The following is a 14,751-nucleotide window of genomic DNA, read 5'->3' as shown; positions in this document are numbered from 1 at the left end:
AACCTACACATGTCTTACAATTTTCTCCACATATTAAGTTGGGATAGGAGAAAATATTTGATCACTGAAATAATTACACACATCAGCTTTAGGATTAACACTGAGGGTTCACTTAGTGTAAGTGGGCCTTAATGTGGTTGCACATCTCACCTGTTATTTGGTGTTTTTGTCTAGAAAATCATTGACTGTTTCTCCAAAAAAAGTATGCTGTTGACAGGCAGGTTCAAATCATAGCAGAAGTTATTCAGGCATAACAGGGGGATATCCTTTGAGGTTTACTGTGTACATCCTAACTAGCATTATCTTGGAATACTGATTCTAAATTACAGAGGATCAGGTCTTGTGGGTACTAACTACATTCCTGTGACAAGGCTTGTTATACAAGAGCCAACTGGGCCAAACACTTTTCTGTCCCAATTTAAGAGTATCTTTTCCATCATTTTTGCTTCGACACACATTACTAAATCTACATCATATTACTTAATTCTTAGAGATTAGCATGGCTGCAAAGAGTTCATCTCACCTTCAGAGTAGCAGTTAAGTATTCCATCAGCATCCAATATTGGGAAACCATTCTTGTCCAGTCGAGAATAAAGTCCAGGAGGACATGTAGGCTCAGCAGCTAATGTTGACTGCTCCAATGTTTCTGTTACCATTTCTGTTGTCGTAGGTTCTGGTGTTGTTGTAGTTGTGGTTGTGGTGGTTGTTGTAGTCGTGGTTGTAGTGGTTGTAGTCCTTGGTTTAGGACGGTCCAAGCCCACGATGGGTTTTCCTCCCACAGTAAGGTACTTGTCACTTGGATTAATCACAGGCCGACTGTCTCTTCCATGACCAAATAATGCTAATCCTTCCTGGTTTACCAGTGGGCTACCCTGGTCATCTAATATAGCAAACACAGATAAAAGCCAGTTTAAAACAGGCTTCTTCTTTCTATATTTCTATTACTGTCAGTTAAAATTGTAAGCCACTCACCAAAAATAGTCTTGCCATCCTCTCCAAGGACAACTTTTCTGGGTCTTCCTCTTGAATCCTGAAGAACTCTTCCATTTTCATTCATTAGGACACCCTTATCCAGATCTACTATCTAAAAGAGTGAATTAAACTTTATAAAGAAGAAGAATCTTTCTTTCAAAACAAAGCAAGACAACAGTCAAACAGTCTTGCTTGAATAAGTGTCCCTAAGGTCCCTGCCTGTGGAGTTTCCATGCCTAGAGAGACAAAACTGTTCACATCACTGTCTTTGCTTACTTTAAAGATAATTCAGTTTGGACTGCAGTACTGTCTGATTTATTAATGTATCCAGACAACAGACATAACAGAAGCCATAGTTATGGATATTGTGATCACAGTATCTTAACTTACATTCTATCATTTATGTTTAACAAAATGAAAGTCATTGATGAAATCAGAGGGTCACTATCAGTGCTACAAACCTGCTATGGGTAAAAAGTTCATTTTATCTTTCGTAATTTAAACATTAGAACAAGAAAAGAAGTGTATAAAATAGTTTGCCTGTAGTAAATAAACTAATATCATTTATAAAACAAAACACTGCAAATAAACACACCCATTTTGTTCCATCAGGACCTGTGATATGTCGGACTCCGTTTGGTTTCGAATTTTCATCAGATGTTGAGGATGCTTTGCCATTTGCAGCTGTGAGATTCGGCTGTCCGTTTTTGCCTGAACATGTAATTAGAGAAATTAGTAAAAATGTACTTATGCACACAATGAAATTGTTGTACGTACAGCATGCGCATCCTTGCAGACATCACAATGTTTACCTTTTTCATAACTAGGTTTGTAGCCACTGGCTGGAGTGTTTTCCTTTGAAATGGACCGCAGCCTCGATCCCATCACTGGATTTCGAGACTCAGGAGATATATTCCCACTAGAGCTTTCACCAGCAGACAGCCCATGGGAAGAGCGAGAAACTGAACTTGGGGTGAGCCTAACATTAGTATTACTCCTGTCAGCTGTGTCTGGATTTGAGATAAGTGGTGATTCTGCTGGACTGTTTTGAGAGAAGGCAGATGATGATAATGAAGAGGAGTGTGGTGAAGATGATGAAGAGCCTGATGTGGAAACAGAGCCCACTCTTCTGTGCTGTACTGGATACACCCTACTAGGGAACCGCGAACCTTTCAGACGGCTTGCTACCACAGGAGAGCGGACCCGACCATTAGAAGCCAAAATAGGGACTCTTTGGGCAACTGAAGGAAGTGACTTTGAACTGCTACTGGTACTTTCATTTTCAAAGTTCTGGGCAGGTCTGTGAGGTTCGCTCACAGTTGTTGTTGTTGTTGTTGTTGTTGTGGTTTTAGGTGCAGCAGTTGAAGTGGCGTCTTTGCTTTGCCTCTCCAAGGTCTCTCTGCTTCCCTCGTAAAGATAATCATCTTCATGATCATTGCTAATTTTTACATCTTCATTATTACTGGGATTGTTGGAACTTATTGGAGCATTTGTGTCTTTATTTAGCACACTAGGTTTATTTGAGACAGGATTAACCTCATGCTTTGAAGGGTATGTTGTGGGTGACATTTTATCACTAGTATCTCGAGAGCTCACAGCAGTAGAACGAGAAGGAAATCCTTTAATAATTGGCCTTCCTGCACCTATAGATGAGGCAGTCCTACTCCACGGTTTTCTCCCGTCTTGTCTGCGACTCCCTGTAACTATCCTAGAATTTCGGTTTGGTAATGAAAGGGGTGAACTTCTTCCTGTTGTAAAAGAGTTAGTCCTTGAAGAAGAATTGGAAGTGGAACCATAACTATTGCTTTTCTCTTCTTTGTTATCATAATCTTCCTTTTGTGCTGGGTGTTCCTCTTTAGTTGTATCAGAATGGTTTTTTTTGGTTTCTTCAGTTGGTTGTTCACCCTTTGTGTCATCTAGCTCCGTGTTCTTGTGGTTGGAATCATGCACCTCTGTTGTATCGTGACTGTTTGTCCTGGTTCCTGTTGGCAGTGTTGATTGTGAAGAAGCAGATGATGATGATGAATTAGGTTTGTGCTTTCCTGTTTGAAGTCTCTGAGCTCTAGTTGAAATTCCAACTCTTCTTCCATTAGGGTACATGGCACCAGATCCTGAACTTGTGACTCGACCTGACGTGGAAGAAGTCCTTCTTGTACCTGCTGCTGCTGATGATGGTAAAGAGGATGAAGGAGAAGATCCCGAAGAAGATGAGGTGGAAGAAGAAGATGACGAAGTTGATGCTGAGGAGGAGGAAGAGTAAGTTGGAGAAGAGATAGATGAGGATGATTCTGATTTTGATTCTTTCACTGGTTCAGGCCTGGTTTCCTGAGGTGAGATCACTGAAGGCGTCCTGTCGGTGACAGTTATCTGGTTGTATGAGATCTTTTCCTCAGGATAGGAGACCGCTGTTAGGTCCTTTCTTGTAGCTGCAGACTCCTGGTTTTGCGACGAGCTTGAAGAATCTTCACTCCGCATTCTTGATCGAGAATTAGGCCTTCTTAATCTGCTAATATCAACAATTGAGGATGTGCGCGGGGTCCAAGAAGGACGTTTGGCCTCAGGTGTTTTAGGTACAGATTCAGATTGATTGGGTTTTGATTCTTTAGTGTCATGTGGGTGTTTTGAATGTTCCTCTGTTTGTGGTGATGCATTATTACCGCTCTCTGGTTTTGTGTCCTCAGTAGCCTCATTTGCTCTTATTTCCTCTTCTGTTGGACTGTCTGTTGGCTTCTCTTCCTCATTTGTATGTTCTTCTCTATCTTTGGCATTAGTGGATGAAGAATGTGAGTTTGACCTTGAGCTAGAACCTCCGTTTCTGACTGAACCCCTCACAGAGGAGAAGATGCTGTGATAGGACCTTGTTTGAGAAAGAGGGCGTCCTCGTCTATTGGTGGGTGGTGTTTGAGTTGTGGTCTGAGTATCGAACTCTTCCATCTCATCTGGCTCCTGATTGTCTGGTTCATTGTTTGAAGATGTCTTGGAGGCACTTTGACTTGTCTTGTGGCTGTCTGTGTTCCTTAAGTGAGTAGAGCTGGCTAGAGACAAAATTAAGATACCAGTCGTAACCAAATTTCTGTAAAGCTGCTAAAGTTTATTGAGGAAAACATCTGTTGGGAATACTTACATGCAGGCATTGCAACAATAATGGCTTTAGTCTGTGGTCCTTGGCCCTTTCTATTGACTCCACGGATTTTGAAGATATAGCGGTCCCCTGGCGTAAGTCCATCTATGGTAGTAGAGGTGGTGGTGCCACGGTATGTAACTGACTTTGCGCCAAACGGTTTCATAGCAGGAGCATAGGAAAGGATGTATTCTGGAAGTAGATGTCAAATCAATCAGTACGGTCAATTTCATTTGGATACCATAGCTGAATATTTTCCAACGAACACTGGGAATACCCAGGATTGGACCAATAAATCTAGGCCAAGGATAACACACTAAAAAGGAAAAGTTCCTTTTGCATGAACAGGGAACAGTTTGTGTTTTCTACATGTACATTTGTGTAGGTTTAGCTTGACAGACTGGTGCTCTGCATGCCTGCTGGAGAAACTGTAATGCTGAAGGTTTATCAATTCCATATATTTTGGCACTGCACACAGATAAGTGGTTTCAGGGAAGACATATGGTCAACAATTAGTAATGTTTTACTCTCTAAATGCCAAAGTCGTTTTCTGTTCTTTATGTATGGCATATTCCAAAAGTCATAGAAAGAGCTGACAGATATCTGTATAAAATATTATCAGTGTTAAAATACTTTCTCCTATCCCAGCTAAATATGCAGATACAACTATAAGTAAGGCAAGAGTATGTTGGGTGCACTACATAATAAACAAATACAAATATTTCTTCCTATGGTCAAAATGGATCTTACTGAATTGATAGCCTGTGGTCTTACCTCTTATTCGCCCATTTGTTTGCTCAGGTGGATCCCAGGTGGCTGTGACAGCAGTACGTTTTCCTCGAAGTGGTTTTACTTGAAAATTTTCTGGAGGGCCAGAAGGAGCTGCATAGACAAATGTGGGAGAAAGTAAAACTAGGACTGACAAACAAATTGTTATACAAACAACATGGAGCACTGTGTATTCTCTTGAACTTATTTTTTTTCTGCTTGGAGATTTTTCAGATGGGAACAACAGACAGTTTGTGTTTTCCATGGGAATGAGGTCATTCCGATCACTCCAAACAAAAATTCCAAACAGCCAGTAAACAGTGACATTACTCTGAAATAGGCAGTTAGAACATGCATACATGGTTTCAAAAACTAAGGCAAGATTGTTTTGAGTTTTTGTGCATTTGTATGGGTGTGCAACACAATACAAACACCCTTTTGTTTATCCTTTGCTTCATTAACTAGTGAATTTTCAGACATGCAATAAAAGTGCAGATTATAATTAAATTCACTTCAGTCTAAATAACCAGCTTTTTAAATCTTTTAATCCACATTCACGGAAAATAAAACTTCTAGTAATTTTTTAATCATAATCTTGTAAGGTTGAACACTGTTCTGTTATAATACTATTATAATACGATTTTTTTAATCTGACATTGACCTTTTTAGTTTGCAGATAATTATGTCTATAATAATAAATATACTATCAGGATTTGTCTGCTCAGCTATGCAAACTAAGCAAAACATCTGGGTTAGAGATCAGAGAGCATAAACAAACCTGATTCAGGGGTTCTCTGGAACACAGATGCACTCCATTTTCCCTTCTGATCTCCTTGCGAGATACAAATAGAGAACTCGTACATGCTGTCCGCAGAGAGCGTTTCAATTATGAGATGTCTCTGAGTGGTGTCCTTGTATTCCCATCGAGCAGATTCTCCTTTCTCTCTGTATTTCACAGTGTAATACCTGCACATACATTGATTCTAAAGCTGAAATATACACTATCGTTCCAAAGTTTGGGGTTACTATTCAGAAAGGACTCATTCAAGTCATTCACAGTAATGACACAGACACAGTAAAGACATTCATAATTCATTCATTACAAAAGATGTCCGTTTCAAATAATGCTGCTCTTCTGAACTTCCTATTCCTCAAAAGATTCTGAAATGGATTCCACAAAAACATTAAGCAGCACAACTGCTTTAACACTGATGATAATAAGAAATGTTTCTTGAGCAGCATATATGCATATTAGAATGATTTTTAAGGATCATGTGAAGTGTGAAAGATCACTGTAGACTGAAGTAATGGCTGTTAAAAATCCAGATTTGCCATCACAGGAATTTTAAAACATATTAAAAGTAAATGTAAAAAACATTCATTTTAAATTGTAAAAATATTTCACAATATTCCTCTTTTTACTGTATTTTTGATCAATTAAATGCAGCCTTGTTGAGCATAAGAGACTTATCTTACCAACCTTTTGAACAGTAGTGTATATAATGCAGCCAACATACCAATTGGCCCACCATTTTAAAAATGATATAATTCATTTTTACCTGGATCCCCCTGGTATTTCCTTCTTCTTTTCAACAAGTGGATCAACCCATGTGATAAGGACAGACTGAGGAGACAATACTCTAACTGTGATGTCCTCTACTTCATCCACAACTTCCGGCTCTGATGGAAAAGGATGACAAAGAATAAATATTAGGTTTGAGTGAGTCAAAATACTGAATATGGAGTGCTGGTTAGCACCACTGTGATCTGTGATATACCTGGTGTTACTTCATTCATGGTGGCCGTGGTGATGGGTGCACTCCTCCCCTGGGCTCTGGGTGCCTGCAGTGATACCACATAGACGGACTCAGATGCTACGAACAGAGGGGGGATACCAGATATGGCCACGTATCATTACACATCACCTGCTATGGGACATACTGAAGACATGTAATCCGAGGTCTATTCACAAATATCTGAACCTAGATTTAGATTAGCCTTCAAACATCCAGACTTTTGTGCTTACCCAGTTTGTGCTTGTTAGCATTGCGCTGGTCTGCTTGGTGCTGGCTGAGGTCCACTCTGTGTTTGTTTTGGGGTCGCAAAGGGAGGCGTCCTACTTGATGAGGGGGTTCTGGTCCTGAGGATGACTGAGGGGCCCTCTGCTGTCCTAGTGCCGTCCTCTGAGTTGGGGGCCGTGGGTTAATCTGTGATGAAGTTATAGACACCATCCTGCCTAAGGAAAGAAAGACAGAGCAAATAATGTTGGCTTTGGAGTTTAATAATCTGCTGTTATTTTAATTTTATGCTGTACAGCACTTTGGACCAGCATCTGTTGTTTTAAATGTGCTTTAGAAAGAGATCTGTCCACAATTGTCTTGACTTTATTAGAAATCACTTCGTTGTGATAATACTGTACAATGTTTATTTTACATTATCAAACATAGTGGGGTCCATAAAGTCTGAAAGTTTGGAATTCAAAATTGAATTTGAACACGGAAACAAAGTTTGAGAATTTTGAGTTTTTTTTTTTTAATAAATCTGCAAAAATGTCAACAATTCTGTGTTTTTCTGTCAATATGGGGTGCTGTGTGTACATTAATGAGGAAAAAAAATTAACTTAAATGATTTTAGCAAATGGCTGCAATATAACAAAGAGTGAAAAATTTAAGGGGGTCTGAATACTTTCCGTACCCACTGTATGAAATATGAAGAAATTCACAAATTTGATTCTGACAATGTTAACACCTTTAGTAAAAAAAGGTCAAATTTCCTTGCTTACACCAACGCGCACAACATTTGTAAAGCAAAAAAGTTGTATTCAATTAAAAAAAAGAATGAAGAAGCATTTTCACAAGTGGTCTCATACTTTTAAATCCCATTATACTTCACAGAGGACGACTCATGTTTGCAATCTCTTATAAAACAAAAACATTGGCAAATAACAAAGACACATGGAGATTTGCTAAAGTAAGTACAGTTACAGGGCCACACAGTTTACAGTCATGAGCACTCTCACTTCCTCTCTCTTATTGCTTTACTGTAATCCCCCATCTGACAGGACTTGGCAGGCGAATGAGACAGCCAGACAGTCTTCCTCCTCTCTTTCCTTCAACACACTGCTTCATGCGCATCTCTCATTCTCTCCCTCTGGTGTGCCGTACATCCTGAGAGAATAATGAAAAACAGTCCCACTCTTTCTCCATCCGTCTGTCTTTTTTCTCTTCTTTAATCATTCTCAGATGATCGGTTGTAGTCACACTTCCTCATTAGAGTCTGTGCATAATTTAAAGGTTGATTGTGACAGTTCAACCAGTGTGGCGTTGAAAAGTTCAGTAATCAATCGATACAATGAACTTGCGAAGTTTCTTCTCAACAGGCATGCTATGCTTTTTTTTTACGTATTCCTAATATGTTGTACCTTTTTTTGAAAGTGGTCTACTTTTGCCTGTTGAGACAGGCAAAACGCCTTCGCTTTTATAGACCCGTAAGAGCGGTGTTTGTGATGTTTGAGTTGGGGGAGGATGACACTAGTAGTGCAAAAACTGCCCACCCTAGCTTTAATATGAATGTGCGTTGTTCATACTAGGGAATCTTTTTAAAACTTTGAATCAACTCAACCAATTACTTCGTAAAATGATTCAGTGTTTCGAAGCGCTCCAAACACCACAGACTAACAGCACCTGCTGATCAAAACTGTGTAAATGCTCAAACATGTATGATGACACTTTTTACAAACCAATGGCAAATGTTATGATGAAAGTTTAATATATTAAATGCAATTTACAAATAATTATATACCATTAAAATCACGATTCTGTAAAATGCAGGGCTTGGCAAACTATATGCCAATTAGAAGCAATTAAATATCATTCTCCTTTTTGTATTATACACATATTAAAATTAGTGCTGGGCAACTATTAATCACGATTAATTGCGTCCAAAATAAAAGTTTTTGTGTACATAATATATCTGTGTGTACTGTGTATATTTATTATGTATATATAAATACACACACATGCATGTATATATTCAAGAATAATATTTTATGTTTATATATTAAATATATTTACATATAATCTAAATTATATGAATCTAAATGTATTGTATGCTATTTTATTTTATTCTATCTTACCTTTTAGAGTTATTGTGTAAGTGTCTTTTATTGTATTGGTCTTGTTATAATGTGTTGTGAAGCCAAAGTCAAATTTCCACTTGTGGACAATAAAGTAAAGTAAAGTAAAGTAAATATATACATGTAAATATGTTCAAAATATATACTATACGTGTGTGTCTTTATAAATACATAATAAAATATACACAGTACACACACATATATTATATAAACAAAAACCTTTATTTTGGATGTGATTGATCGCGATTAATCGTTGCCCAGCACTAATTAAAATTAAATGAATTAAAAAGGAACCTACATTGTAAAACTGACCTGAAAGCAGTTAAAATAAATGTTTCAAAACTTTGTGAAGCAGTATTTTGAAAGCACCCATCACTAATGTCAGATCATTTTGATGATTGAAGAATGAAAATAGTAGGGAGAAAAGGAGGAAGGAGAGGAATGAGTCCATCTTTTATAACTTCTATAAAGCGCTTCATATCCTTTATAGCTCAGCCTTTTGTGAGGGTTTTGGCTAAATGCATGCCTTGCGTGCACACTTAAAGACTGTCCTATGATTGCTCTGGCATCACTTACTCAATGCTTAAGCTCTACCAGAATTATTAACACTTAAGTTAATAAGAAGTGTCAGGTCTCAAAATGAACTGAAATGATAGTAACAGCAACTCCTTTTCCTTTGTACACACAAACAGACACTTATTCCCACTTCCCATTCAGAGAGTCCAGCCAACACAGCTGAGGCAGGCTCACATATCACTGGCCTTGAGACAGGGGTGAAACATAGTAGCTCACCCCTCTCTAACTCTTTCCCTTTCTCGTTGTTTTTACAGTGTCAATCTTCCAAGTTCATGTCTTGGATCCATGATGCCACATCGCTCTCTTTTCCCACCCCTCAGGTCTGATTTGTTTGCTGATTGTACAAATGATCTCCATGAATTCTCTCTCTGTGGGAGGTTTCGGATGCGATAACAAGTTCCAGGTTGCAGGAACCAGACCAGAGTTACCATGTCCATGTGTGGACTCAGCTGGGCTACATGTGGACCTGCTCTTAAAGGTTAGTCCCACCGATTTCCACTGCTAAAGTGATGACAAAGAGATGATAGCACAACAATGGTGGCTGTGAAACAAAATGAAGCTTTTCCTGTCACATTCTTGCCACATCACGGTTACAAGCAAAATGGCATAAAGCATATGTCTTTTGTTAACCCGGCGGCAAAGCCAGAGAAAAATTAGAGCAACACTATGGTGACATCATGACAATAGCAATAGCAAAGAACAAACATGGACTGGATAACATTATGGGAAAACCAAGGGAATAAAATAATAATGAAATGCCATTTTTGGAGATGTTAAGGAAGTGACCACAATCAATATTTCTGTGTCCAAATATTTTTATACATTACCAAACCAAACATTCAGCTGTATTGTCTATTTTATGTTTGCAACACAATCTATGTAGTCTATGTCAGAGGTGCAGTAGGTGTAGGATTTACTTTGAGAACATTTTCACTTTAACTGCTAGTTCACGAATTCGCCTGCCCATTCAGCCCTGCCAGGTAATGGTAAAACGAACTTGGCTTGCTGTCCGTGAAGGAGGCTCGAAACCCGAGGCTCGGCTTGAGCTCCGAGTAAGAAACCCCCACTATGATGATACGGTGTGGATGAAAGAGAAGGGATTTAAAGGAGGAGAAGGGGTGGTGGAGGGATGCCGGAAGAATATTTGCTTTGACGGAACAATGACTGCTGCTTATATACGGTCGAAACGATGATTGGCAGGACTGGTTGATTAGGCTCCTCCCGAACCTGCGTTGCGAACTTCATTTAATTTCACAAATAATTACAAAGTAACACATTGAATTAAACATGAAACTTTGAAGTAGAAAAACTGAATAACCTGTTTTATTTACAACTTGCAGTGTATGCTGGACCATTGATCACATGTAATTCAATCTGTGGAATTCTCCATTTTATGGGTTTTCATCTCTTTTACTCTTGAGATTGTAAGAAACTAAAAAAGGCTTCATTTGGTTTAAATCTACGATTCCTCCTTCTCTTCGGAGGGCTTGCATGTACAGAGTTTGGCTTCAAGTGGGCTCAGTGGATTCATAAAGAAGAGAAATAAAAGCTTTGATTTAACAAATTCACAGCTGACAAACTGCCACTGTCTTTCCAGGAACTTGGGGTATCGGAGGTCTCTGGCATCCAAACGCATGTCCGAACTTTAAACCTTCTCAAGGGAGTAACAACGTAGATGTTTTCCATAAGCCTGCAAGTCTGAAATCTCTAATTTGCCATTAATGTACAGAAACAACTATATTTTTTAAAGAACTTGAAGTAGTTTGAAGTAGAAATTGCATTCCAAGAAGGTTGGATTTGACATAAAATTGTGTTCTCTTAACTTTTTTCTCATAACTCTTTTATGTTTATCTTGAACCTGCTTGGCAATACTCCTCATAAAATTGTTGTGCATCAATCATAGGCTGGGAAAGTATTGGGCCTACCTGGAGAGGTTCTGTTGAAAGGCTCGACAGCAAAACCATCCAGTTTCACCCACTCTCCCCCTTCAGGAAAAAAGAGCAATGTGGTTACACATAAGGACTGACAATATATTGGTACCATAACACTTATTGGCCGATTTTTATCTTTGCATTATTCTTGTAAAACACTTATAATTTAAAATTTTAAAACATTTAATAAAACAAAATTTAATAAATTGCTATTTTAAAACATACTTTTTTTATTTTAAATTAAAAAATCTCAAAATAATTTTTTTTCATGCTGTACAATATACTGTTGTTATGCTTAAATTCACTTGTAGTTTTTGAAACACTTTATTTTAGTTTTTAGTATTTTATTTATTTTGATGAAATTGTTTAGCCTTATAAAAAAATGTAATCTGTGCATAATAAAGAAGTAAAACATATGTGAGCTTATCAACTATTTACAGCAGTTTCTTTTTTTTTTTATAGATGCTTTTATGACTGAATTACTCAACAAAAGCTGAATTATTTACACATAAATGTGTAATGTATATTGCAATCAAACAACCAGCTATCCTTAAAACGAGGAGCTGTAACACCAGATGTGTTTACAACTGCTAAAAAACATCCTCAGCCAAGAACATTTATGATCTGTTTGCAGGATTATTAATGTGCTTTTCTATTATGACAGATGTTTTGGGATAAATGCTGTGGGATGTTCAGCAATATGCCCAGATCCTGTTTGTTGGAGAGGGACATGGACGTACTGAAAAAAACAAATGACAAATGTGAAAAAATGTATGTGGCGTGCGTTGGACGAGTGACTGGCTACCACAACAAAAGGCTTAAGGCTCTTGACTCAAGCTCTGGGTTGGATACAAAAACATGGACTGGCCACATAAATGCTCTATCTTTGGGGAATTCAATAGCAACTGATGCCAGTTATTTGAAAAACAGAAATGACCATATATCCCCACACCCTGCAGTCTACACATGAGTGTGTGTTAGCCATTCAGTCTGGCTTAATATTGTGAAATGAACAAAAAACACAGAGAGCATTAAAGTTATAACTACTTTCCTTGTAAAAACCATATAATAATGTGTGTTAGAGTCTAAATTAATGAAGCTAATAAAAGTGTAAATTTAAACATTTAATGACATCCATGGAACACTCTCAGAAAAAAAGGTTCAAAAACTGTCACTGGGGCGTTATTTTTTTCCCGAAAGGTACCATTTAGGTACCTTTAAGGTATTTGTATGCACCCTTTAGGAGTAAATAAGGCACAAATGTGTACTTTTTGAAAGGGTACCACCCCAGTGACAGCTTTTGTACTTTTTTCTGAGAGTGTGTACACTTGAGCCACAGTTAAAAATAAGTGAAAGAAAGCTTTGTTGTGCTGTCTTCTATCTATTTTCAAATGTTTTAAATTAGAAATATACAGGTGCATCTCAATAAATTAGAATGTCGTGGAAAAGTTCATTTATTTCAGTAATTCAACTCAAATTGTGAAACTCGTGTATTAAATAAATTCAATGCACACAGACTGAAGTAGTTTAAGTCTTTGGTTCTTTTAATTGTGATGATTTTGGCTCACATTTAACAAAAACCCACCAATTCACTATCCCAACAAATTAGAATATGGTGACATGCCAATCAGCTAATCAACGCAAAACACCTGCAAAGGTTTCCTGAGCCTTCAAAATCGTCTCTCAGTTTGGTTCACTAGGCTACACAATCATGGGGAAGAATGCTGATCTGACAGTTGTCCAGAAGACAAACATTGACACCCTTCACAAGGAGGGTAAGCCACAAACATTAATTGCCAAAGAAGCTGGCTGTTCACAGAGTGCTGTATCCAAGCATGTTAACAGAAAGTTGAGTGGAAGGAAAAAGTGTGGAAGAAAAAGATGCACAACCAACCGAGAGAACCGCAGCCTTATGAGGATTGTCAAGCAAAATCGATTCAAGAATTTGAGTGAACTTCACAAGGAATGAACTGAGGCTGGGGTCAAGGCATCAAGAGCCACCACACACAGATGTGTCAAGGAATTTGGCTACAGTTGTCATATTCCTCTTGTTAAGCCACTCCTGAACCACAGACAACATCAGAGGCGTCTTACCTGGGCTAAGGAGAAGAAGAACTGGACTGTTGCCCAGTGGTCCAAAGTCCTCTTTTCAGATGAGAGCAAGTTTTGTATTTCATTTGGAAACCAAGGTCCTAGAGTCTGGAGGAAGGGTGGAGAAGCTCATAGCCCAAGTTGCTTGAAGTCCAGTGTTAAGTTTCCACAGTCTGTGATGATTTGGGGTGCAATGCCATCTGCTGGTGTTGGTCCATTGTGTTTTTTGAAAACCAACATCACTGCACCCGTTTACCAAGAAATTTGGGAGCACTTCATGCTTCCTTCTGCTGACCAGCTTTTTGAAGATGCTGAATTCATTTTCCAGCAGGATTTGGCACCTGCCCACACTGCCAAAAGCACCAAAAGTTGGTTAAATGACCATGGTGTTGGTGTGCTTGACTGGCCAGCAAACTCACCAGACCTGAACCCCATAGAGAATCTATGGGCTATTGTCAAGAGGAAAATGAGAAACAAGAGACCAAAAAAATGCAGATGAGCTGAAGGCCACTGTCAAAGAAACCTGGGCTTCCATACCACCCCAGCAGTGCCACAAACTGATCACCTCCATGCCACACCGAATTGAGGCAGTAATTAAAGCAAAAGGAGCCCCTACCAAGTATTGAGTACATGTACAGTAAATGAACATACTTTCCAGAAGGCCAACAATTCACTAAAAATGTTTTTTTATTGGTCTTATGAAGTATTCTAATTTGTTGAGATAGTGAATTGGTGGGTTTTTGTTAAATATGAGCCAAAATCATCACAATTAAAAGAACCAAAGACTTAAACTACTTCAATCTGTGTGCATTGAATTTATTTAATAAACGAGTTTCACAATTTGAGTTGAATTACTGAAATAAATGAACTTTTCCACGACATTCTAATTTATTGAGATGCACCTGAACAAAGTACATGTAGCTTATTAATATGATGAAGTTTTTTCAGCTGAGTCCTTAGTCATCTTCAAGAAACGACTAAAAACACACCTGTTCCACCTTTATTTGACCCTCTAACTCTAGCACTTTCTATTCTATTTTAATTCTACTTTATCTATTTATCAAATTTTTTTTATTTAAAAAAAACACTAGCTTTCTATTTTTTCTATTCTATCTACTTGTTTTTCTTTGTGCGTGTGTGTGTATATGTGTGTGTGT

The 14,751-nt window shown here is 38.1% G+C and overlaps 1 protein-coding gene across 1 annotated transcript in view; it reads right to left on the bottom strand.

Annotated features, from left to right (window-relative positions):
- LOC107732645 (fibronectin type III domain-containing protein 1-like) overlaps positions 1-14,751 on the bottom strand; it is a 48,426-nt gene that overhangs the window by 19,516 nt on the left and 14,159 nt on the right. The window contains exons 4-14 of the mRNA XM_016544047.1: positions 11,498-11,557; positions 6,888-7,097; positions 6,640-6,735; positions 6,421-6,541; positions 5,640-5,827; positions 4,868-4,975; positions 4,097-4,285; positions 1,785-4,007; positions 1,568-1,683; positions 973-1,084; positions 524-880 (exon numbers count right to left, since the gene is read on the bottom strand). Coding sequence (XP_016399533.1) covers positions 524-880; positions 973-1,084; positions 1,568-1,683; positions 1,785-4,007; positions 4,097-4,285; positions 4,868-4,975; positions 5,640-5,827; positions 6,421-6,541; positions 6,640-6,735; positions 6,888-7,097; positions 11,498-11,557 — 3,780 coding nt within the window. The remainder of the gene's footprint in view (positions 1-523; positions 881-972; positions 1,085-1,567; positions 1,684-1,784; positions 4,008-4,096; positions 4,286-4,867; positions 4,976-5,639; positions 5,828-6,420; positions 6,542-6,639; positions 6,736-6,887; positions 7,098-11,497; positions 11,558-14,751) is intronic.

The sequence above is a fragment of the Sinocyclocheilus rhinocerous genome, unplaced genomic scaffold, assembly GCF_001515625.1.
Source record: "Sinocyclocheilus rhinocerous isolate Xijiao unplaced genomic scaffold, SAMN03320098_v1.1 scaffold1542, whole genome shotgun sequence".
Lineage (NCBI taxonomy): Eukaryota > Metazoa > Chordata > Actinopteri > Cypriniformes > Cyprinidae > Sinocyclocheilus > Sinocyclocheilus rhinocerous.
The sequence above is the reverse complement of the archived record's forward strand: the minus strand, read 5'-3'. Positions and strand labels throughout refer to the sequence as shown.